The 27,106-nt window shown below is 41.2% G+C and overlaps 1 protein-coding gene across 2 annotated transcripts in view; it reads right to left on the bottom strand.

The window, feature by feature from the left end:
* MFSD14B (major facilitator superfamily domain containing 14B) overlaps positions 1-27,106 on the bottom strand; it is a 113,702-nt gene that overhangs the window by 58,179 nt on the left and 28,417 nt on the right. For both annotated transcript variants that reach the window (XM_070400890.1, XM_070400889.1), the window contains one exon: positions 13,244-13,306. In XM_070400890.1, the coding sequence (XP_070256991.1) occupies positions 13,244-13,306 (63 nt within the window). The remainder of the gene's footprint in view (positions 1-13,243; positions 13,307-27,106) is intronic.

The raw sequence follows: 27,106 nt of genomic DNA on the forward strand, positions 1-27,106 counted from the left end.
TCCCAGGAGAGGAGAGAGTTCAGCTTCAGGGCTGAGCACAGTCTAGCGGCTCACAGGCCTCCCTCCGAGTTTCACACTCACCAGCCCCACACCCGTGTGAGCCAATTCCTTAAAACAAGTCCACACACACACACCACACCACAAACACACACCACACACACCCACCCAGACAGTACACACAGACACAACACACACACACACACCACACAGACACACATATCACACACCACATACACACCACACACACACACCACACACACACACACCACACACACCCACATATCACACACCACACACACCCATACACACACATATCACACCACACACACAGACACACACACATCACATCACATATCACACACCACACACACACACACCACACACCACACACACACACCACCCACACACATATCATACCACACACACACCACACACCCACATATCACACCACACACCCACACAGACACACACACACCACATCCTCCCCCCCACACACCACACACACATAAACACCACACCACACACACACAAACACCACACACACACGCCCCCTACTGGGGATTGAACCGACAACCCAGGCACGTGCCCTTGACTGGGATCGAACCTGGGACCCTTCAGTCTGCAGGCCGATGCTCTATCCACTGAGCCAAACCAGCCAGGGTCAGAGCAGAGATTTAAAGCTAAAATAATGTCAACATAAGAAACATTTAAACCTCTGAATCATTTTTGTGAATTTATTTTAGCCAAAGTGTCAACAGCTCTCAGGAAGCAAAATTTCAGCAGACTAAGAAAATCTCCAGAGAATGGTAGTTTTGCAACTTATTTTATACATTACAATCAAGAGAGAAGAAGTGGGCTATATGAAATCCATTAATGACAAATTAGGGAGATGGGGGAAAACATAGTGGGGAAACTTGTGGGACTGGATAAAAAGTAAAATGGTAGACACATAGCTCTTTTATACAGGATAGTTAACAGTCAATAATTAATTAAATAACAATGAGGGCATTTGTGGTCTCTGTTCTAGTGTGGTATCTGTGTTTTGATGGGTTTGGAAAAAGGGAATTACTTGGATATTCCAAAGTATGTTATCCTATATAATAATCCTATATTATAAAGAGGAAATATGCAAATTGACCCTCACACCCTCGCACCACAAGATGGCCGCCCCACGTCGTCACAAGATGGCCGGCAGGGGAGGGCAGTTGGGGGGGGACCAGGCCGGCAGGGGAGGGTAGTTGGGGCAATCGGGCTGGCAGGAGGGGCTAGGGGGCGATCAGGCAGGCAGGCAAGTGGTTAGGAGCCAGCAGTCCCGGATTGTGAGAGGGCTGTCCGACTGCCAGTTTAGGCCCGATCACTGTAGGATCAGGCCAAAACCAGCAGTCGGACATCCCCCAAGGGGTCCCAGATTGGAGTGGGTGCAGGCTGGGCTGAGGGTCTTTTACCCTCCCCCTAGCTAGCCCAGCCTCTAGTTGTAGATATAAAAAGACTAGAGGCCCAGTGCCCGGATTCGTGCATAGGTCGGGTCCCTCGGCCTGGCCTGCGGGGATTGGGCCGAAACCGGCAGTCCGACATCCCTCAAGGGTTCCTGGATTGTGAGAGGGTGGTTCTCGGGTGATGCACCCTGGAATTGGGCTCCCTCTTCTCTGATTCCGTCACCCAAGAACCACAGCTGCCAAGTCACCACAGCTCGGCAGGTTCTGCACTGAGCATCTGCACTCTGGTGGTCATTGCGCATCATAGCTACCAGTTGGACGGTTGAATGGTCACTTAGGCTTTTAGATATATAGACTAGAGGCCCAGTGCATGAATTCGTGCACGGGTGGGGTCCAGCGGGCTCACCCTGACAAGGTCGGACCAGCTGGGGGGATGGGGCCATGGACGGTTGGCTGGCTGGCCCTGCCCCATGGTCAAACTCCTGGTCAAGGGGACAATTTGCATATTAGCCTTTTACTGTATAAGAGGATAATAGGCATAATTAAGATAAAGTCTGACCTTTGTCAGGGAAGATTCTAGCCTAAGACAACTACCTGCCATAAACAGCTTTTACTAGTAAGTTTCAGTTTCAGGCCATCCTTTGTGATTACTTTAGATCTGAGTTTGTAAGGTTGCAACGCAGGCCACCCTTTTTAAAAATATATATATTTTATTGATTTTTCACAGAGAGGAAGGGAGAGGGATAGAGAGTTAGAAACATCGATGAGAGAGAAACATCGATCAGCTGCCTCCTGCACACCTCCTACTGGGGATGTGCCTGCAACCAAGGTACATGCCCCTGACCAGAATCGAACCTGGGACCCTTTAGTCCGCAGGCCGATGCTCTATCCACTGAGCCAAACTGGTTAGGGCAACACAGGCCTCCCTTGAACTTGTTGGGCATTTTCGTCCCTACATCCATCTTTTGGTCATAAATTGACCTAAAGTATGTATTCATGACCAATCTTTTAAATGGGTAATGATGTCTTATGGTGTTAGGAAGGCTTATTTTTAGGAAGTTTTAGAGTCAGTGTTAGTCTTGTTGAACAGAGTGGACCACTTGGGATGGGCAAGACTATAACCTTAGATGGCATTCAAGGTTGAATTATTATTGTTGTTTAAAAAAAAAAAAGGCAGGTATATGGGAGGCAGTTAGATTTTATATGTCCTTGTTAAAAAATATTCTGGATTATATTTCATTTTTGAGTTATGACTTGATTTTTGTGGGTTTTTTTGTATTTAGTATAATATTTATATACTAGGAATAAAAGTATTAAATCAGTAATACTGATTAGAAACAGAAAATGTCTAATATTAGAAAAAGAATACTGAGGGAAATAAGCATTTCAATCAATTGAACCATCTTTTAGTCCAGCCAGCATGGCTCAGTGGTTGATCAACGCCTGCTGGCCTGATTGCCCACAACTGCCCTTCCCTGCCGGCCATCTTGTGACGATATGGGGTCAGCCATCTTGTACGAGGGTGTGACGATCAATTTGCATATCACCTCTTTCTTATATAGGACTAGAGGCCCGATGCACAAAATTCATGCAAGAGTGGGCTTTCTTTCCCCTGACACCTGGGACCCAGGCTTCCCTCCAGCTGCTGGCAGGCACCCAGGACCCGGGCAGCCCCAGGTTTGTCCAGAAGGTCATCCGGAAGGACATCTGGTCTAATTACCACATTATGCTTTTATTATTATAGAGGATATTAGAGGCCGGCGATCAGGACCGATCAGGTCTGCAGGCTGGGGCCTTCCTTCATTCTGTGCCGCCCCCTGGTTGTCAGCACACATCATAACAAGTGATCAAACTCCCGGTCTTGTGGTTGAACTCCCGAGGAGAATCTTTGCATATTAGCTGTTTATATATATAGATATTGTTATGTGTTGGGGTAGATATAATAGGCCAGGATTGGGTGAATTTAGTATTTTATGTAGATTGGTGGCATAATTTTTCACTTTATTTTTACAATTAGTGAAATAGGTTTTTATTGTTTATTATTTTTAAATTGGCCTATTTCTTTTTTATTAAAAGTACTTTAGTGTTATTGAGGATGGTCTCTGCCAGTCAGTTGAACAATTGCAATTAGGGAGGTGTTTTTAAAGTTATTTGTCCAAGATGGGTTTTTATAATGGATATATCCAGAAAAAACTGTACTAAAGCTTATATTTTTAGTAGGAGAAAGTCAATGTGTGGCCAATAGAGTGTTAACTTTATTGTAACCAATAATCAGAATATTATTGTCTAGTAGATGTGAAAGATTAGCAGGTGCAGAGTAGTTAAAACTTTTTATGTCTAATGAGGGAAAGGGTCTGAGAAGAGAGATATTAATTCCATTAGGAAACCATAAGGGGGATAACAATAATATAAAAATAATTTTATTTATTTAATTAATAACAATTAGGTGATACTGGAATAAGGTTTGAACAGTATCAATTTGTTGCAGTTTTGGGATTGTTTCCTGCCTTTGGTGTCAATGGCTTTTTGTCCTTGAGAAGTTTTTGATTTCAGCTATAGACAGAGGCGAATGTCAGAGATAGAGGCAGACATTCATTCATGATTAGGCATTTGGTAAGGTTTTTTCCAACAGTGCTGGAGTCTTTAACAAGTTAAGCGTCATGTTAGTTACTGGTGACTGACACTATACTTTCTGTTTGGACCTCGTCAATCTCAGGCTGCCAGCATATCAGTGAAATCGGATATCGCGGACTAAACAGAAAGGAAGACAGAACAGGCTTGGCGCTTTAACACGTCTTTTCCAATGGACACATTTTTGGTTGTAAATCGTGGTTTTTGAAGTCTTTTTTTTTTAATGGGAGTATATTGTGAAATGAATGTTAATTTATTAGTTTTTATAAGTTGGTTCTCGATAATAACCAAGAAATAGGTTTTTCTTAGAATGTATTTTTCTTTTTAGCTATTTTTATTTAGAAAATAAAAAGATTTTTAAAATCAGTAACATTTTAAATAAGTTATAAGAATAATTATTTGCTATTTATTTAGTACCATAACCAATTTTTTGTTCATTCTGATTATTTGCATTTTCACAAATTTATTTATTTTTTAGAGTTTTATAAATTTTTATTTAAAGACTAGAGGTCTGATGCATGAAATTTGTGCAAGGGGCTCAGCCCCTGCAGCTGCAGTGGCTTGCCTCGGCCCTGGCAGCCCCAGCTGTGTCCAGAAGGTCGTCCGTAAGGACGTTTGGCTGTCCAGTCTAATTAGCATATTATACTTTTTTTTATTATTATAGATATGAGCTGTTTAGAAATTTTTAATTTAGAGTGTCAGAGTCATTCTCATGGATTTTTTTTTAAAAGTAACATATTTGCAAATGTATTAGAGTAAAATAATGATTGTCCATAAATGAAATGATAAAACCTAAAATGACATGGTTATAGATCTGATTACAATGATTTAAAAAAAAAAATGTTTTTTAAGATCTAACATTTTAAGATAACAGTTTTTTGGAAAATAATCGACACAAAAGAATAATATAAAGTCCATACTTTTTTAGATTTAATATAGAATTTTAATGTATTTAGAATAAATAGGTAAGATTTTGAAATACTATATGTGGCACACTGGAAGTGTATATCGAGTATTGGAAACAATTTATAAATTTCCAACGTGTGGATTATAAATACAAGGAGTATTAGTGGATGCCCCCTATGGGAAACCATCACTCTTGGCTGCCCAGTGTCACTGACAGGACACCTACTACCTGAGAGCTTTCTGTTTGAATTTGGCTTTAACGTTTTGTAAGTTTTTCCCTGGAGCAGGCTGAAATATCTGAAACATTCATTTTAATAAAAATATATGTATGTAAACAGAATATAGTTATTATTATTATCATTAGGTAAAACTTCCCATGCAATTTTAAGTATATTAAATAGGCTTAATTATTTTAAAAACTTTTCTTTTATAAGGGCCCACTGAAATAACCCAAAGTAATTTCTCAGTTAAAAAGTCTTTTAAAATTTAAACGTTGGCCTGACCAGCATGGCTCAGAGGTTGAGCGTCAACCTATGAACCAGGAGGTGATGGTTAAATTACCGGTGAAGGCACGTACCTGGATTGCAGGCTCAATCTCCTGTGGGGGGCATGCAGGAGGCAGCCAACCAATAATTCTCTCTCATTGATCTCTTTATCTCTCTTTTCCTTACTCTCTGAAATAAATAAAAATATGTTTTTAAAAAAAATTTAAACTGTGGAAAGGTTGTCAAACTTAACCAAAAGATTATGATATAAACTTTGTAAACCCAGGTAAAATAAACATTTTTATGGTAATAATTTTAAAAGACATTAGATTTGAAATAGTTTTAATATTTAATATTAATATTAAAGACTACAGGATTTTGCTTAATTTATATATGTATTTAATTTTTTTTAGGCCAATAAAAGATTATAGCCTAGTAATGCCATTTGAGGCAAAAAATGTGCCACACATTCTATATAATAAAAGGCTAATATTCAAATCGACCGAATGGCGGAATGATCAGTAACTATGATGCGCACTGACCACCAGGGCGCAAACACTCAACACAGGAGCTGCGCCCTGGTGGTCAGTGCGCTCCCACAGGGGGAGTGCCACTCAGCCAGAAGCTGGGCTCAAGGGTGGCGAGCACAGTAGCGATGTCAGGAGCCTCTCCTGCCTCTGCGGCAGCGCTAAGGATGTTCAACTCATGGCTTCGAGGGAGTGGGCCTAACTCGTCAGTCAGGCATCCTCCAAGGGCTCCTGGACTGCGAGAGGGTGCAAGCCCCGCTGAGGGGCTTCCCCCCCCTAGTGCATGAATTTCGTGCACCAGGTCTCTAGTCATAAATAAATGAAATGTATTACATAAAGATCACATATATAATTTGATTATTTACTTTTTTCTTTTCTCTTAAAAATGCATTTCCATATTTTATATTATTAAAATTATATACATTTTAACATAGTTAGAATGTCTAACTTTTAGAACCCTTACTTTTTTAGAGATAACCAAAAAAGCAATCAGTATTCCCTAGACCAGTGATGGCGAACTCATGACACGCATGTCAGAGGTGACACGCGAACTCATGTTTTTGGTTGATTTTTCTTTGTTAAATGGCATTTACATATATAAAATAGATATCAAAAATATAAATCTTTGTTTGATTATGGTTGCAAATATCAAAAAATTTCTATTCTTTTTTTTAAAATTAAATCTTTATTGTTCAGATTATTACATTTGTTCCTCTTTTTTCCCCCCATAACTCCCCTCCTCCCACCGCCCTCCGCCCTCACTCCCCACCCAATGTCCTCATCCATAGGTGCACGATTTTTGTCCAGTCTCTTCCCGCATCTCCCACACCCCTTTTCCCCCCAAGAATAGTCAGTCCATTCCCTTTCTATGTCCCTGATTCTATTACAATCACCAGTTCATTCTGTACATCAGCTTATTTATTCACTTGATTCTTAGGTTCACTTGTTGATAGATGCATATTGTGCATAATTTGTATCTTTACCTTTTTCTTCTTCTTCCTCTTCTTAAAGGATACCTTTCAGCATTTCATGTAATACTGGTTTGGTGGTGATGAACTCCTTTAGCTTTTCCTTATCTGTGAAGCTCTTTATCTGACCTTCAATTCTGAATGATAGCTTTGCTGGATAAAGTAACCTTGGTTGTAGGTTCTTGGTATTCATCCCTTTGAGTATTTCTTGCCACTCCCTTCTGGCCTGCAAAGTTTCTGTTGAGAAATCAGCTAACAGTCGTATGGGTATTCCCTTATAGGTAACTGAGTTTCTTTCTCTTGCTGCTTTTAAGATTCTCTCTTTGTCTTTTGCTCTTGGCATTTTAATGATGATGTGTCTTGGTGTGGTCCTCTTTGGATTCCTTTTGTTTGGGGTTCTCTGCGCTTCTTGGACCTATAAGTCTATTTCTTTCACCAGGTAGGGGAAGTTTTCTGCCATTATTTCTTCAAATAGGTTTTCAATATCTTGCTGTCTCTCATCTTCTGGCACCCCTATAATTCTGATATTAGTGCGCTTGTAGCTGTCCCAGAGGCTCCTTTCACTATCTTCGTATTTTTGGATTCTTTTTTCATTTTGCTTTTCCAGTTGGATGTTTTTTGCTTCTTCGCATTTCAAATCTTGGACTTGTTTCTTGCGCTCCTCTGGTCTGTTGTTGGGTGTCTGTATAATATCCTTTATTTCAGTCAGTTTATGCTTAATTTCTAGTTGGTTCTTTATCACAACATCGAGGGTCTCATTAGATTTCTTGTAGATCTCATTAAGTTTATCGGCAGTTTCTAGAAAATTATTGAAAGACCTTAAAAGTGTGGTTTTGAGCTCTATATCCTCCAATTCTGACATTTGTATCCCGTTTCTTCGTCTCCACATTTTTCTTGGTGCACCCTCTAGTGGTCTTTGTGCGCAGTCTTGTTGTAGTTAAGGCTTGATTGTTGTATGTAATACTGGGGGAGATTTGACCTCCAGGCCAACTGGCTGTGAGAATCAGCTGTATCTGCAGTGGGAGAACTTCTGTCCTCTAGGGAGGTGCTAATCTAGCCTTTGCCTGAGGCTATCTGGCAAATACCTCTGTGCAGGGCTTGGGCGGGGCGGGTCCCAGGGGATCTAGTTATGGCTGCTCTCAGTGCCGTCCCCAGGGTCTCTGCCTCTCAGAGTCCCAGCAACCGCTGCAAACCTCAGAGAGAAAGCTTCCTCTGAGTTCCGACCGAAGCTAGACAGTCCCGCTTCTCCCGTTTGAGTATGGGTCCCTAGAGACTTGCCCGGATCTGGAGCTCAGAGTCTGAGACTCCCTCCCGATTGAAACAGACAACCACGCCCTCAGCTGCCAGCCCGCTCCGCATGCACTCCGCACCTTAGTATTTTACTTCAGCACTGCGCCTCCTCTGAGTCTCGGTATGCTTTTCTCTTTCCTCCTAGTTGTAGAACTTCCACTCAGCCAGCCTTCCTGTGGTTCTGGATGATGTCCGTTACGTCTTTTAGTTGTATTTTTGAAGTGGTTGTTCCAGGCAGCAAACTCCGGCGTTAACCTATGCCGCCATCTTGGTTTTTCCTTCCAAAAAATTTCTATATGTGACACGGCGATAGAGTTAAGTTAGAGTTTTTCAAAATGCTGGCACGCCGGGCTCAAAAGGTTCGCCATCACTGCCCTAGACTGACTTTTATGAACATATTTCATAAGCTTTAGAAATACAGGTTTTTCGATTGGTAAACACACTTTCATGAAATACAACTTTAAGAAAGCACTAGACATTTATTAAGAGTTAAGTTCATTCCCAGCCTCTTTGTAAAAAAGCCAGAAGCAGGTGAACCCAAGACTTTTCTAGCAACCAATGTTTTAGTATTTAAGTTATTTTGAAATATCTACATACTTAATAACTTTTATAAAATTTATTAATTTAGAAAGGAATAGTTTAAATAAGTTAAATAGATTTTATTTTTAGCCAACTGATAGGCCTGAATTAGCAATTAGGCTTGTTGGGTAGATTTTATTTAGATAAATAAGAATCTTCAATTATGTTTACTGTGGAAGTTATTGTATATTCAGTTTGGTAACAGTCCTGTTTATTCTTTAAAGATTGATTTATAAACCAAATTAACTCAGTATTAGATGAAGAAGTTTCCTATAAACCATTTCTAGGAATAAGAATGTGGTCATCAAGCAGAATTCAATTGTGCATGTGTTTCTTCTGTAAATAAAGGAGCAAAGTTGTTTGGTTAAGACCCTTATATTAAGTTTAAGTGAAATTGGGTGAAGAAGGCAAGAGCCAGTGTGCTGACAGAAGTGCTGAATGTGATTAGAATTTGGTGGAGACTTAGCAGCGGTTCTCAATCTGTGGGTCGTGAACAATGAAAATACATCCTGCATATCAGATATTTACATTACGATTCATAACAGTAACAACATTACAGTTATGAAGTAGCAACGAAAATAATTTTATGGTTGGGGGTCACCACAACATGAGGAACTGTATTAAAGGGTCGCAGCATTAGGAAGGTTGAGAACCCCTGCTTAATAGAATGAGGAACATTAACAAAGGCGAGTCCATAGCTTTGTTGCTGCGTTTTTGTATACCGTCTATAGCAGAAATGGCTGTCATGGAGGGAGGAAGCCTTCTGGCTATTGACTTTAGTTGTTGACTGTAACAGATCATAGGTCTATGATGATTTTATTTTTGAGTTAAAATTTTTATAATTAAGGTGTACCAGAGTGGAAGTTCTAGATTCTTTTTTAGAAATTTTATAACCTGTTTTCCTTCTGAGTTCCACTGAATTGAATCAGGTTAATTTGATTTTAATAAGACATAAAGGCTGGGCCATTAATGATAAATTTGGAACCCCATTTTTTTTGTGACAATATTCAGTCAAACTAGGAATCCTCTAAGCTAGTTTTCTTGGAAGAGGAAAAGATAGGATTTACCTGAGTTTTTTAGGGTTAATAGCCCACCTTTAGCTATTAGATTACCAAAGTATTTTACCAAGTGTAAACAGAGTAAGAGCTTGTTCTATGATATTCTTGTCCTTTTACGGCTAGCTGTTGTAATAGATATACTGTGTTTTTTTGGGAGCCTAGTAATTTTTTAGAATATAAGATTAAATCATCTACATATTGGATTACAGTGGAATTATTAGGAAATTTAATATTATTTAAATCAGCTTTTACTATCTAAAACAATAGGGGGGAAATTTTGTATATTCTGGGGTATTACTGTCTGAGTAAATTTGTAATCTTCCCTGGTGAAAGAGGTATTATTGTAAGTAAAAGGTTTCTTATCAGAGTACTAATGAGGGCTGGGATCTGGGAGTCTCCAGCCTTGGAGGCCTAATTTTTCATGTTAAATTTTGTGTTTTTATTTTTTAAAAAAATATTTTTTATTGATTTCAGAGAGGAAGGGAGAGGGAGAGGGAGAGAGAGAAGGAAATATCAATGATGAGAGAGAATCATTGATCAGCTGCATCCTAGACACCTCACATTGGGGGATCAAGCCTGCAACCCGGGCATGTGCCCTGACCAGGAATCAAACTGTGACCTGGTTCATAGGTCAATGCTCAACCACTGAGCCATGCAGGCCGGGCAGTGGTGTTTCTTTTTTAAAAACATATTTGTAGAGTCTCATGAAATTTTGTAGGGATCCTATGTAGTGGGTCAAGGTGTGTTGCTTATGGGTCGAGTCCTATGAGGCTTTCACTCTCTAGGTCCCGTGGTTTCTCTCCACAGCTGTTTATACATCCACGAGAACTTGGAGTGTTAAGTGACTAACCTGTATGCACGTGTCCCCAGATGAGTCCATGGTTTAATAAGAGTTGAATTGAAATTTCACTATGGAGCTGCTGTATGTCATGAGGAATGACCTCTGACACATTACAAAGATTTTTAATCGCTTAAGAACACCCAAGATTTGGCTGGAGGGAGGACGTGTCCTTTATCTTTGGAACTGAACAAGTTCAGCTCTCACTTATACGGGAAAGGTTTTTGTTCAGACTCTCAAGAAAGCAATTCCAATTGAAAAGCCAAAATTAAAAACTAGCCATCCATTTTCCTCCTCTCTCACCATAGCATGAGTTCTGTTAACACTTAACCTTACTTTCATTTTGAGGATTTAAAAGTGCAGTTTAAATAAAGTCAGAGTCTTTACCACAAGTGGGGGAGGTCCTGGATACAAGAAACAATTCATCCAGTTCACCCGATGTGGTGAGAGCTCAATGGGCCCTTTCCTGGATCCTAGTACCAGGTCCTGGTCCGAGGGGTGGTCCCAGCTGAATATGGAAACCTACCCTCTGTGTCAAGTAAATGTCAATGTAAGAAACATTCAAACCTCTGAAGAATTTTTGTGAGTTCATTTGAGCCAAGCTGTTGACAAGTGCCAGGAAGCAAAATCTAGACAGACTGAGATAATGCTCCAGAGAATGGCAGTCTTGCAACTTATCTATACCAACGGTTCTCAACGTATGGGTCGTGACCCCTTTGGGGGTCGAACAACCCTTTCACAGGGGTCGCCTAAGACCATCGGAAAACACATATATAATTACATATTGTTTACAGTAGCAAAATTACAGTTATGAAGTAGCAACGAAAGTAATTTTATGGTTGGGGGTCACCACAACATGAGGAACTGTATTAAAGGGTAGTGGCATTAGGAAGGTTGAGAACCACTGATCTATACTAATAAAAGCCTAGGTGGCCCTCATGTGACACCCTCACGTCATCAGAAGATGGCTGGCAGGAAAGGGCAGTTGGGGGCAATTGGGCCGGCAGAGGAGGGCAGTTGGGAGCAATTGGGCCGGAAGGGGAGGGCAGTTGGGGGTGATTGGGCCAGCAAGGGAGCAGTTAGGCGTCAATCAGGCCAGCAGGGGAGCAATTAGGGGGCGATCAGGCTGGCAGGCAAAAGCGGTTAGGGGCAATCAGGCAGGCAAGTGGTTAGGAGCCAGCAGTCCTGGATTGTGAGAGGGATGTCCGACTGCCGATTTAGGGATGGGGCCTAAACTGGTAGTCGGACATCCCCCGAGGGGTCCCAGATTGGAGAGGGTGCAGGCCGGGCTGAGGGACACCGCTCCCCGCCACCCCCCCCACCTCTGCACTAATTTTGTGCACCGGGCCTATAGTCCTATATAAGACCCTATGCAAGCTGGCTGAATGGCAGAACAACCAGTTGCTATGACGCACACTGACTACCAGGGGGCAGATGCTCAACGCAGGAGCTGCCCCCTGGTGGTCACTGCCAGAAGCCCGGCTCATGGCTGCAAGTGCAGCGGCGGTGGTGGGAGCCTCTCCTAGCTCCGGGGCAGCGCTAGAGACCCCTCGGGGTCCCGAACTGTGAGAGGACGCAGGCTGGCTGAGGGACACCCTCCTCCCTAGTGCACAAATTCAGCAAATTCTTAGGGCATAACTTAAAGTGTGCAGTTCAGTACAAAGTAAAATTATGCACAGATTTATATGATCTAAGCTGGGAAAGGCAAATTAGACACTATATTCATATACTTTACGATAAAGTGGAACTGGATTATAACATTATCTTTATCATTTTATTTAAATGAAAAATACTTACAAGCTGTTCTAATAGCACATTAAAATATAAACAATAAAGTAAGGCTAATTATGTTAAGAGGCTGAGAACTCAAAAAGTGTGGCTAGGACCTGGAGATTATTATGCTGAACAAAATAAGCCACTTAGAGAAAGACAAATATCACGTGATCTCATATGTGGAATCTAATGAACAAAATAAATTGCCAAACAAAATAGGTCCAGAGGCATGGAAGCATGGAACAGACTGACAGATCTCAGAGGGAAAGAGGTTGGAGGGGACGGTTAGAGATTAATCAAAGAATATATATGCATATATGCATAATCCATGGACACAGACAATAGGGTGGGGAAGGCCTCAGGTGGAGAATAGTTGAGAGGGGGAAATGAGGGACATCTGCAGTACTGTCAACTAAATCTTGATTCTTCTTCCTCAGTCTAAAAGTATTTCTCAAAAGAAGACAGTAACACTTGCCCATTATATTCTGTTGATAGGTAGAGAAATCAAAAGCTCACAAAACTGAATCCTCTATGAACTGCAGGGTACATGTGAATAAAAACAGTCTTTCATTTACCAGTAAATCATTTTCTGCCTTACTGATTTGGATTGTATTTTATTTTGACTTTGATAATCCAGCTAAAAACTTAAATTTAGGTCTACAAAACAAATAATAACTGTTTTCCTAAATCCCATCTAAACTTCCAGAGTTAAACTACTAAGAATTCCTGGCTTTATTCACAATTATTCTTACCTTTACACCTTGAATGAGACCATTCATGAGGAATGTGTGTTGAGGAAATGTTTCATGTAGAACCTACAAAAAGCAAACAAACATTAAGGTAAATTCAAAAGCAAATTAAAGGAAAATATTTCTGCTCCTGTTAATGGCAGGCTAGGTAAGTAAGATGGAACCATGTAATGAATAATTTTTAAATATAGATGAAATTTTAAAAGTATCTAAAAGTATATAAAGTTAACAAGATAGTGAGGCAGAAACCTAAATAAGAGCCCAAAAAGGCACTTCAGTCATTTGGTTGCTTTTGTTATAAAAGCACCTGCAGTAAAAAAATAAACTGTTATTTAGCTACCCCCTCAATCACCAACAATTTTAAACAGGTACCACAAATGGTTACACAAACCCCAGTTGGACCTGCAGCTCAGTTTTATGTCACTGAGGCAGTCCAGGAAACAATAGCCTTAAATGTGGATTATAGTGACTCCAGATTGGTAACCTCCTTCTGTCTAAGAGGGAAAAATCTAAAGTTACTGCTGAAAAGGCTATCATCTAGACTTCAAACCAACCATACATATACTTTTTTCAAATATAATGAATAATACCTAATCAAAGGAAATCAGATACAAAAAGAAGACACCATACACAAAACATAGCAACAGACAAACTAATGGAACAAACATATAAACTTCCCTATCCTGATGAAGGAAAAAGACCCACAAGTGCAGGAAGCACAGAGAGTTCCAATCAAGATGAACCCAAAGAACCCCACAATAAGACACATCGTGTTTCAGTCCCAGCAACAACAACAACAACAAAACCACAGACATTCCAGAAAACTGGGATCTTAAGCCAGCCAAAAGAATGACATTTCAATTTTTCATTTTTAATTATTATTTTGTTAGCTTTTTGTTTTTGCTTTTTTTTGTTCTCCTTTTTTTTGTTTCTTCCTTTATTTCCTACTTCTTTTCCCATTATTTTTTCAACCATGTGAGCAGCAGACATGTGAGCAGAACGCTCTTGTACAGGGAGCATCAGCCCCGTAAGCAGCCTGCCTCTAGCCTAAGAGCAGCAGCCTCATGTGGCCTGCCCCTGTCCAAGGAGCAGCAGCTATGTGAGCAGCCCGCTTCCCCGTCCGAGTAGGAGCAACCACGCGAGCAGTCTGACCTGTCCGAGGAGCAGCAGCCACACAAGCAGTCTTCCTACGTTTGAGGAGCGGGAGCCCTGTGCAGCCTGCCCCCATCTGAGGAGCAGAAGCAGCGCACTCCCTGCAGTAGTCCAAGGAGCAGCAGCTGCACAAGCATCTTGCCCTCGTCCAAGCAGCAGCAGCCGCACGAGCAGCCTGCCCAATCCAAGGAGCAGCAGTTCTACGAGTGGCTCGACCCCATTCGAGGAGCACCAGCAACCCAACCCAGTCTGAGAAGCAGCAGCCACACGAGCAGACCACCCACATCCGAGGAGCAGCAGCCCTGCGCAGCACACGCCGGTCCGAGGAGCAGAGCCACAACAGCCTGCACCTGTCCATTGAGCAGCAGCCGGGTGAGTGGCACGTCCCCGTCTGAGGTGGAGCAGCCATGTGTGCAGCTCGCTCCTGTCCAAAGAGAAGCTGCCTCTCAAGCAGCCCACCCCCGTCAGAGGAGCAACAGACAGGCAATCAACCTGTCCAAGTCCTTGGAGCAGTAGCCCGACAAGTAGCCCACCACATCAGAGGAATAACAGCAGCATGCAGCCAGCCCCCATCCAAAAATCAGCAGCCACGTGAGCAGTCCGCCCCAGTTCAAGGAGTAGCAGCTGCGTGTGTAGCCCGCACCCATCCAAGGAACAGCAGCCTCGTGATCAGCACACCCTCTGTCTGAGGAACAGCAGCTGTGTGAGAGGCCTGCCCCCACCAGTGAGAGGAGCCACCATGGCTGTGAACAGCACCCACCAGAGTAGATGCTACCAACTGAGGAGCAGCTGCTACCACAACCGCCCGAGGAGCAACTGCAGCCCAGGGACCACTGCCACCGAAGGAGCAGCCCCTGAAGGACTCAACATCTAGATATGTCGGTGAGATCAAATATGGGTAGACAAAGAAACCCCAAAAGAAAAGGAGAACTCGCCAGAAAAGCAGCTAAGTGATACAGAGGCATGCAACATGACAGAAAAAAAAATTCAGAATAAGGGTACTAGAGTGCATAAACTGGATGGAGGAAAAAACCAACAACTTAGGCAAGAAGTAAGAAGAAATGGATGAAAAAAATCAACAACTTATGTAAGAATAAAAAAGAAACGGATAAAAAAATCAATAAATTATGTAAGAACCAAGAAGAAATGAAGAGTGATACAGCTGCAATAAAAAACACCATTGAAAGTTTCAACAGTAGACTAAGAGAAGCGGAGGACGGAATTAGTGAATTAGAAGACAGGGAAGCAAAATACACCTAAACTGAACTGGAATTGGAGAAAAAAATTAAAAGACAGGAGGAGAGCCTAACGGAGCTATGGGACAACATGAAACGAAACGACATACGGATAATAGGGGTGCCAGAACAACAGAAAGAGGAACAAGACTTAGAAAACCTATATGAAGAAATAATATCAGAAAACTTCCCTGAGGTGGAGAAGAAAAAAGTCACACAAGCACACAGAGTCCCAAACGAGGTGAACCTAAAAGACCCACACCAAGACACATCATAATTACCAAGGCAAATTTCAGGACAAAGAGAGAATCTTAAAGGCTGCAAGAGAGAGATGGAAAGTTAAACACAAGGGATCACCCATTAGATTATCAAATGATTTCTCAACAGAAACACATCAGGCCAGAAAAAAATGGACAGAAATTTACAAAGTGATGCAAAGCAAAGGACTGAATCTAAGAATACTCTATCCAACAAGACTATCAATCAAAATTGAAGGGGAAATCAGCAGCTTCACAGACAAAAAAAGGCTAAGGGAGTTTATCACCACCAAGCCAGCAATACAAGAAATGCTAAAGGGACTGGTGTAAAAAGAAGAAATAAAAAACTAAGAAAGAAAACAGACACACACAAAAAAAGAAATGGCTACAAACAAGTACCTTTCAATAATAACTTTAAACGTAAATGGACTAAATGCTCAAATCAAAAGACATCAAGTGGCTAAATGCATAAAAAAACATGACCCATATATTTGCTGTCTACAAGAGACCCACCTCAGAATAAGGGACTCACACAGACTGAAAGTGAAGGGATGGAAAAATATCTTTCAGGCAAATGGAATTGAAAAGAAAGCTGGGGTAGCAATACTTACATCGGACAAAATAGACCTCAAAGTGAAGGCCATAACAAGAGATAAGGAAGGCCACTTCATAACACTAAAGGGATCAACACAACAAGAGGATATAACCCTGATAAACATATAGGCACCCAACGCAGGAGCACCCAAATACATAAAAAAAACCCTGAAACATATCAAGGGAGAGATCCACAACAATACAATCATAGTAGGGGACTTTAATACACCACTGACATCACTGGATAAATCCTCTAAAGAAAAAATCGGCAAAGAAACAGCAATCCTAAATGACTAACTAGATCAGATGGATTTTATTGACATCTTCAGAACATTTCACCCCAAAGCCACGAAATATACGTTCTTCTCAAGTGCTCATGGGACATTTTCAAAAATAAACCACATATTGGGTCACAAGCAAAGTCTCCACAAATTCTAGAACACTGAAATCATACCAAGCATCTTCTCAGACCACAATGGCATATTATTAGAAATAAACTACAATAAAAACAACCCAAAATACTCAAACACTTGGAAGCTGAATAGCATGTTATTAAATATTGATTGGGTTACCAATGAGATCAAACAAAAAATTAAAAACATCCTGGGCACTAATGACAATGAAAACACAACAATCCAAAACCTATGTGACACAATGAAAGCATTCCAGAGAGGGAAGTTTATAGCTCTACAGGCCTATCTCAAAAAAACAAGAAAAAATGGTAGTAAATCATCTAACTCTACATCTCAAACAACTAGAAAGAGAGCAACCAGAAAAGCCCAAAGTGAGCAGAAGGAAGGAGATAATAAATATCAGAGCAGAAATAAATGACATAGAGACCAAAAAACAATACATAAGATCAATGAAACCAAGAGCTGGTTCTTTGAAAGGATAAACAAGATTGATAAACCTCTAGCCAGGATCACCAAGAAGCAAAGAGAGAGGACCCAAATAAACAAAAACAGAAATGATAGAGGCGGAATAACAACAGACACCACAGAAATACAAATGATTGTTAAAAAATATTATGGACAACTCTACTCCAACAAACTAGATAACCTGGAGGAAATGGACAAATTCCTAGAAAAATACAACATTTCAAAACTCAATCAGGAAGAATCTAAAAATCTCAATAGACCAATATTATGGAAGAAATGGAAGCAGTCATCAAAAAGCTTCCAGCAAACAAAAGCCCAGGACCGGACGGCTTCACAGGGGAGTTTTACCAAATATTAAAGGAAGAACTAAAACCTATCCTCCTCAGACTACTACAAAAAATTCAAGAGGAAGGAACACTTCCAAGCTCATTCTATGAAGCCATCATCACCCTAATACCAAAATCAGGTAAAGACAACACAATGAAAGAGAATTACAGGCCAATATCCCTCATGAACATAGATGCCAAAATCCTCAACAAAATCTGAGCAAATCAGATCCAGCAGTACATCAGAAAGATCATACACCATGTCCAAGTAGGATTTATCCCAGGGATGCAAGGATGGTACAATATCCGCAAATCAATAAACATGATACATCAGATAAAAAAATTGAGAGAAAAAAACCAGATAGTCATATCAACTGATGCAGAAAAAGCATTTGACAAAATCCAACACCCATTTTTGATAAAAACTCTCAGCAGGGTGGGAATAGAAGGATCATACCTCAACATAATAAAAGCCATAGATGACAGGCAAACAGCCAACATCATACTCAATGGACAAAAAATAACATCATTTCCCCTAAGAACAGGAACAAGACAGGGATGCCCACTCTCACCACTCCTGTTCGACATAGTACTGTAAGTATTAGCCATTGCAATTAGACATGAAGAAGAAATAAAAGGCATCCGAATTGGTAAAGAAGAAATAAAACTGTCCTAATTTGCAGATGACATTATATTAAACATAAAAAACCCTAAAGACTCCATCAAAAAACTACTAGACTTAATACATGAATGTGGCAATGTAGCAGGATACAAAATTAACACCAAGAAATCTATGGCATTTCTATACACCAATAGTGAACTTACAGAAAGAGAGACCTGAAAGGCAATCCCATTTACCATCGCACCAAAAAAATTAAGCTACCTAGGAATAAACTTAACTAAAGAGGTAAAAGACGTCTACTCAGAAACCTACAGGACATTGAAAAAAGAGATAGAGGAAGACATACACAGATGGAAGAACATACCATGTTCATGGGTTGGTAGAATCAACATCATTAAAATGTTCATACTACCCAAAGCAATCTATAAATTCAACACACTTTCCATTAAAATACCAACGGCATATTTCACAGACCTAGAACGAACTCTCCAAAAATTCATCTGGAATAAAAAAAGACCCTGAATAGCTGCAGCGATCCTGAGAAAGAAGAAAAAGTAGGGGGGATCTCAATATCAGATATCAAGCTGTATTACAAAGCCACAGTTCTCAAAACTGCTTGGTACTGGCACAAGAACAGACATATAGATCAATGGAATAGAATAGAGAGCCCAGAAATCAACCCGAACCAATATGCTCAATTAATATTTGACAAAGGAGGCAAGAACATACAATGGAGTCAAGACAGTCTCTTCAATAAATGGTGTTGGGAAAATTGGGACAGATACATGCAAGAAAATGAAACTAGACCACCAACTTACACCATACACCAAAATAAACTCAAAATGGATAAAGGACTTAAATGTACAACTGGAAACCATGAAAATACTAGAAGAATCCAAAGGAACCAAAATCTCAGACATATGCCGAAGCAATTTCTTCACCGATACAGCTACTAGGGCATTGGAAACTAAAGATAAAATAAACAAATGGGACTACATCAAAATAAAAAGCTTCTGCACAGCAAAAGAAACCATCAACAAAACAACAAGAAAACCCACTGCGTGGGAAAACATATTTGCCAATGTTACCACCAATAAGAGTTTAATCTCCAATATTTATAGGGAACTCATACAACTTAACAAAAGGAAGATAAACAAACAATCCAATCAAAAAATGGGTAAAGGACCTAAATAGACACCTTTCAAAAGAGGACATTCAGAAAGCCAAGAGACATATGAAAACATACTCAAAATCACTAATCATCCGAGAAATGCAAATCAAAATAACGAGGTACCATTTCACACCTGTCAGAATGGCTATCATCAACAAATCAACAAACAACAAGTGCTGGAGAGGATGTGTAGAAAAAGGAACACTCGGGCACTGCTGGTGGGAATGCAGACTGGTGCAGCCACTATGGAAAATAGTATGGAGTTTCCTCAAAAAACTGGAAATGGAACTCCCATTTGACCCTGTGATCCCACTTCTAGGACTATATCCCAAGAAAACAGAAACACCAATCAGAAAGGATATATGCACCCATATGTTCATAGCAGCACAATTCACCATAGCTAAGATCTGGAAACAGCCTAAGTGCCCATCTGTAGATGAATGGATTAGAAAACTGTGGTACATCTACACGATGGAATACTATGCTGCTATAAAAAAGAAGGAACTCTTACCATTTGCAACAGCATGGATGGAACTGGAGAGCATTATGCTAAGTGAAATAAGCCAGTCAATGAAGGAAAAATACCACATGATCTCACTCATTCACGGATAATACAGTCCATTATAAACTTTTGAACAATAATAGATACAGAGGCAGAGTTGCCTCGAACAGACTGTTAAACTACAGCAGGAAGGCCGGGGAGGGTGGGGGGAAAGGTGGGGGGTGGTAAGAGATCAACCAAAGGACTTGTATGCATGCATATAAGCATAACCAATGGACATAAGACACTGGGGGGTAGGGGAGGCCACGGGATTGTCAAGGGCGGGGAAAAAAAAAAGGAGACATATGTAATACTCTTTGTAATAATTTAAGCAATAAAAAATTATTAAAAATAAATAAATAAATAAAATAAATAAAATTTTAAAAAAAGAGAATTAAAGGATAATATCCCTGATAGATGCTAAAATCCTAAACAAAATAATAGCATATTGGATCCAGCAATATATTAAAAAGGTCATACACCATGACCAAGTGGGATTTATTCCAGGGATGTAAGATTGGCACCATATTTGCAAATCAATAAATGTGATACATCACATAAACAAATTGAAAGACAAAAATCACATGATCATATCAATAGACGAAGAAAAACATTTAAAAAAATCCAACACCCATTTTTTCAAAATAAATCTTTATTGTTCACATTAGTTGTTCCTCTTCCCCCCCCCCCTCATATCTCCCCTCCGCCCAGTTTCCACCCTCCCCCTCTTCTGCCATCACCCCCCCTATTGTCCTCATCCATAGGTGTACGATTATTGTCCAATCTCTTCCCGCAACCCCAGCTGCCTTTCCCCCGCGAGAATTGTCGGTCCACTCCCTTTCTATGCCCCTGATTCGATTCTATTCACCAGTTTATTCTGCTCGTCAGATTTTTTATTCACCTGATTTTTAGATTCACTTGTTGATGGATATGCATTTGTTGTTCATAATTTTTTAAAAATATATTTTATTGATTTTTTAAAGAAAGGAAGGGAGAGAGGTAAAGAGTTAGAAATATCAATGAGAGTGAAACATCGATCAGCTGCCTCCTGCACACTCCCTACTGGGGATGCGCTTGCAACCAAGGTACATGCCCTTGACAGGAATCAAACCTGGGACCCTTGAGTCCTCAGGCCAACGCTCTATCCACTCAGACAAACCGGTTAGGGCTTGTTCATAATTTTTATCTTTACCTTTTTCTTCTTCTTCCTCTTCTTAAAGAACTAGTTGTCCAGTGCACGAAATTCGTGCACATTAAAAGGGAATTAATTAGCAGAAATATTTTAATTTTACTATTTGCCCTTTCTCTATAATAGAAGAGTGAGAGATGAAAGGAAATTAGTAAAATGTATATGAAAATAACATATAAATTTATTAATAAACAATAACAAAAGGATATAAGAGGCATGATATAAAACATGATATAAAAACAACAGTGATGCAAACAATGACTGATAAAGTGATTAAACTTATCCTAATATCTCCCTGTATACCACATTAAGAGTGAAAACACTTTAAGAGTGCTTGACTAATTTCCCTTGTGATAAAGTATTTAGAACTTTAACTTTAACGTCACATGCTCTTCAAACTCGAGAGAAAGCAACATATAACTGACCATGTGCGAAATGGGTTCAGGTAGGAATATTCCTACTCAGTCTAGAGTTTGTCCTTGTGATTTATTAAGAGTCATCACAAATGCTGGCATCATGGGAAACTGTCCTTGAATCAATTTAAATGGGAGGCCAGTGTCAGAAGGAGACAAATTAATTCTTGGAATCAGAACCTCTCCCTCTGCAGATCCTGTTAATATTTCAGCTTCAATAATGTTAGGTCATAATCTTTTGATAATAAATCTGGTACCATTACAAAGACCCCATTTACTATTAAGATTTCTCAATAGCATCATGATTGCACCCACTTTCAATTTTAATTTATGACATGGCATTCCCGAAGGAGTAATACTATTAAGAAATTCGATGGGAAAAATTTCCTTTTCAGCATCATCTGTGGAATCAATGGAATCATCACTCAAATATGTGTGAAAATCTCCATTGAGTACAACCAAAATTTCTTCATTTACTTTTTGAACGTGCTCATTTTTTGGACAAAGAATTGCACGTTTAGATATATTTTTAATATTATGTATAGATATAGTATTTCCAAAGGTAGCTTCAATAATAGATCCATTACAAATCATTTCAAAGGGGATTTCAATAACATCCATTCCTAAATGAAAACTGCTATCAAGTTTGCCATCTCAAGTTTTACTAACCATTCACTATAAGCAGAATCCTCTGATCTCATATTTGTTGTAAGAGACAACTTTCTGAAACATCCACAAACATTATAGTACTTTAAACTCATTAAAAAAAAAAAAAAGCCCTAATTGGTTTGGGTCAGTGGATAGAGTGTTGGCCTGTGGACTGAGGGGTCCCGGGTTCGATTCCGGTCAAGGGCATGTGCCTTCGTTGCGGGCACATCCCCAGTAGGAGGTGTGCAGGAGGCAGCTGATCGATGTTTCTCTCTCATCGATGTTTCTAACTCTCTATCCCTCTGCCTTCCTCTCTGTAAAAAACCAATAAAATATACTTTAAAAAAATAAACTAGTTTGTACTATGGTTGATCACATAGCATGTGGTACAATACTGAGACATTGTCAAAAATCCCCTCCAAGAAGAACTTTTCCACCAAATACAACATTCAAATTTCTCTTAGTAATCTGTCTATGGCGTTTATGGCATGACTTGATGCCATGGTGCATTCATCAATAATGAGAAGTTGGGTCTTTTTCATAGTTTTAGCAACTTCACTGTTTATATCAAGACTAGAAATTGAAGTTTCATTTACTGGAATGGGTGATTTATATTGGGAATGAAAGGTGTTTCCACCGAGAAATAAATTTGCAGCAATTCCTGTAGACACTGTGGGTAAAACAGTACTACCAGGACATCTAATAAAATGTATTAAAACTTTATAAAGATACTAGAGGCCTGGTGCACAAAAATTTGTGCACTTGGGGGGGGGGGGGCGTCCCCCAGCCCGGCCTGTGCCCTCTCGCAGTCTGGGACCCCTCGGGAGATAACGACCTGTTGGCTTAGGCCTGCTTCCGGGTGGCAGAGGGCAGGCCCAATTCCTAAGTGCAGCCCCTGGTCAGGCTCAGAGCAGGGCCGATTGGGGGGTTGGGGCGCCGCCCCGTCATGCACAGAGCAGGGCGGATCGGGAGGTTGCGATGCCACCCTCAGTCACACTCAGGGTAGGGCCGATTGGGGGGTTGGGGCACCGCCACTGTCACACTCGGGGCAGGGCCGATGGAGAGGTTATGGCTCTACCCTGTCACACACAGAGCAGGGCCCGTGGGGGGGGGGGGAGGGTTTGGGGCGCCGCACCCTGTCACGCACAGAGCAGGGCTGATCAGGGGGTTGGTGCGCTGCACCATGTCAAACACAGAGCCGCAGGGCAATCAGGGGATTGGGGAGCTCCCCCCTGTCAGGCACAGAGCAGGGCAGATAGGGAGGTTGTGGCCCCGCGCCCTGTCACACACAGAGGTGCAGGGCGATCAGGGGGTTTGGGCGTTGCCCCCTGTCACGCTGATCCCGGTGCCAGGAGGCATATTACCCTTTTACTATACAGAATAGAGACCTGGTGCATGGGTAGGGGCTGGCTCGTTTGCCCTGAAGGGTGTCCTGGATCAGGGTGGGGGTCCCCACTTGGGTGCCTGGCCAGTCTGGGTGAGGGGCTGAGGGCTGTTTTCCAGAAGCGAGTGACTGAAGCTTCCAACCGCTCCTTGTTTTCTTTTTTGTTTTTTTTTATTCTGGGCCAGCTTTAGCTCTGAGGCCTCGCCGCTGAAAACGTCGATACAATGTTGCTAAAGGTCGATACAATGTTGCTAAAGCCCAGCTGAATGAAAGCTGGTTTCTGGGGTTTTGTTTAGCTTATTTGCAACATAGTACATAGTTGCTTAGAGTTGCAGCTGAGAGGCCGGCAAGTGAGGTGGGGAACGTTGGAGTCCGCAGTCACTGAAGCAAGCAAGCCTCCCTGCTTGCTTCTGTGCATGGCTGCCGGCCGCCATCTTGGCTGGGAGTTAATTTGCATATACTCACTGATTAGCCAATGAAAAGGGTAGCGGTCGTACGCTAATTACCATGTTTCTCTTTTATTAGTGTAGATTCCTCCATGCTCTGAGGGCCGGTTCCTGCCTCAAACCTCGCCCTTACCGGAAACAGCTCGGGGAGGGTGCAGCTGTTGCTTAGAGGACCCACGACTCAGTGTGGCCACGCTCCGAGGGCGGGTTCAGCCTGAAACCTCGTTTCCCTCACGGGAAACAGCTTGGGGAGGGTGCAGCCGTTTCCAAGACAACCCCTGCAGGACTGACTTCCTTCCAGTTGGTCGAGCCTCAGTCGTGACGTTACTCCCAGGGTTTTATTATATAGGATGCCCTTAAGCATTTCATATAATACTGGTTTGGCAGTGATGAACTACTTTAGCTTTTTATTATCACTGAAGCTCTTTATCTGACCTTCAATTCTACAGATAGCTTTGCTGGATAAAGTAATCTTGGTTGTAGGTTCTTGCTATTCATCACTTTGAATATGTCTTGCCACTCCCTTCTGGCCTGCATAGTTTCTGTTGAGAAATCAGCTGACAGTCGTATGGGTACTCCCTTGTAGGTAACTAACAATTTTTCTCTTGCTGCTTTTAATATTCTCTCTTTGTCTTTTGCCCTTGGCATTTTAATGATGATGTGCCTTGGTGTAGTCCTCTTTGGGTTCCTCTTGTTTGGGACTTTCTGTGCTTCCTGGACGTGTAAGTGTATTTCTTTCACCAGGTAGGGGTAGTTTTCTGTCATTATTTCTTCAAATAGATTTTCAATATCTTGCTCTCTCTCTTCTTCTGGCACCCCTATAATTCGATGTTGGTACGCTTGAAGTTGTCCCAGAGGCTCCTTGCACTATCTTCATATATTTGTATTCTTTTTTCCTTTTGCTTTTCTGGCTGGGTGCTTTTGCTTCTTCATATTTCAAATGTTTGAGTTGATTCTTAGGATCCTCCAGTCTGTTGTTAGTTCTCTGTATATCATTCTTTATTTCAGTCAGTGTATGCTTAATTTCTAGTTGGTCCTCTTTCATATCCGTGAGGGTCTCACTAAATTTCTTGGAAGTTTCTTGAAAAACCTATAACCGTGGTTTTGAACTCTATATCCAGTCATTTGCTTTCCTCCATTTATTTCATCTGTGACCTGTTTCTTTGTCTCCACATTTGGCTGCTTCCCTGTGTTGATAGAGTGGCTTTGTGTGCTAGGTGTCCTATAGGGCCCAGTGGCTCAGCCTCCCTAATTATCTGAGGTGGACACTCTTGGTGCACCCCTTTGTGGGCTGTGTGCACAGTCTTGTTGTAGTTAAGCTTTGATTGCTATTGGTGTCACTGGGAGGATTTGACCTCCAGGTCAATTAGCTGTGATGACCAGTTGTGTCTATAATGGGAGAACTTCTGTGCTGAAGACACCCTTAAGGGGCAGGAGTTGCTTCAGTGGGGCTTTGGTGCTCACTGAATCTGCCCCCTGAGTCTGTCTCTTATGGATGTGAAGAGCTGTAATCTGGATAGTCTCACTCTGACCACTGGATACACTGGCTGTTGGATCTCCAAGGAGGTGCAAAGTCAGCCACTGCCTGAGGCCACCCAGTCGAAGCTACAGAGAGATCTGCAGATTCTTCCTCTTCGGGGTTTGGAGATGCCCAGATGAGGCGGAGCTGTATAGTAATGCAGGCTGCTGATGAGCCTTAGGCCTTCTTTTGGAAGCTCTGTGGTTCTCTGACCCAGCTACAGTTTGATAGGTTTTTAGGCGGAGAAAGGCCAGGCCATTAGTATGTAAAAGCGTCTGCGCACAGCTTGGGTGGGGACGTAAACTGGGTGGGGCGTGGTCTCAGGAAATCATGGGGCGGTGTAAATAGTAATACTTGCCCAATGGCCCTCCCCCTGGATAGGTCCCTGGGTCTCTGTGTTCGTGGCCCTGTGCAGGAATAATGAACGCTGCAAGCACCTCTGCGAGAAAGCTGCCCTCACGCTCCAGTCCGATGCCAGACAATACAGTTTCTCTCCGTATGAGTCTGGGTCCCCAAATTCTCGCCCAGAGCTGGAGTTCAGAGTAGTCGGGAGCTTGTATCTCCCTCACGGTTGAAAAAGACAATAACGTATCCAGCTGCCAGCCCATTTCCCGCACGCCTCCGTACTTCCACACCTCTGCACCTCCTACCGGACTCAATGCACTTTTCTCTTTCCTTCCAGTTGTAGAATTTCTACTCAGCCAACTTTCCCGTGGTTCTGGGTGATATTTGTCTTTTAGTTGTATTTTCAATGTGGTTGTGTGCGGCAGCAAGTTCAGGTGTTTACCTATGCCGCCTTCTTGGTTGTCTCTAACACCCATTTTTAATAAAAACCTCTCAGCAAAGTGAGAACAGAGGGATCATGCCTCAACATAATAAAGGCCATATATGACAAACCTATAGCCAACAATCATGGGCAAAAACTAAAACAAGGATGTTTGCATTCTCCACTCTTATTAACACAGTACTGGAAGTCCTAGTCACAGCTATCAGACAAGAAGAAGGGATAAAAGGCATCTAAATTGGAAAGGAGGAAGTAAAACTATCATTATTCATAGGTGATATCATATTGTACATAGAAAACCCTAGACTCTACCAAAAAAACAAACAAACTAGATTTAATAAATGAATTTGGCAATGTAACAGGATATAAAATTAACTCCCAGAAATTGATGGCATTTTTATACACCAGTAACAAATTCTCAGAGAAACTAAAAACAACAACAAAAAAAACAATCGCATTTTCCACTGCAACAACAATAAAAAAAATTAAGATACTTAGGAATAAACTTAACAAAGGAGGTGTTGTAGTAAAATATAAAAAAATTTTTAAATGCTTTAAAAATGTCTAAAAAATGTTAAGAAGGGTTTAAAATGTTTGAGTTAACTTTCCTTCTAACTTAAAGTGTGTTATTAAGGACACATTCCCCACTGCCCAGAAGCATGTGTACCTCATAGATAAGAATTTGAACTTCAGTTACTGACTTAGAG

The sequence above is a fragment of the Myotis yumanensis genome, unplaced genomic scaffold (genome assembly GCF_028538775.1).
Source record: "Myotis yumanensis isolate MYYU_CA2020_CCGP unplaced genomic scaffold, mMyoYum1.0.hap1 SCAF_21, whole genome shotgun sequence".
Lineage (NCBI taxonomy): Eukaryota > Metazoa > Chordata > Mammalia > Chiroptera > Vespertilionidae > Myotis > Myotis yumanensis.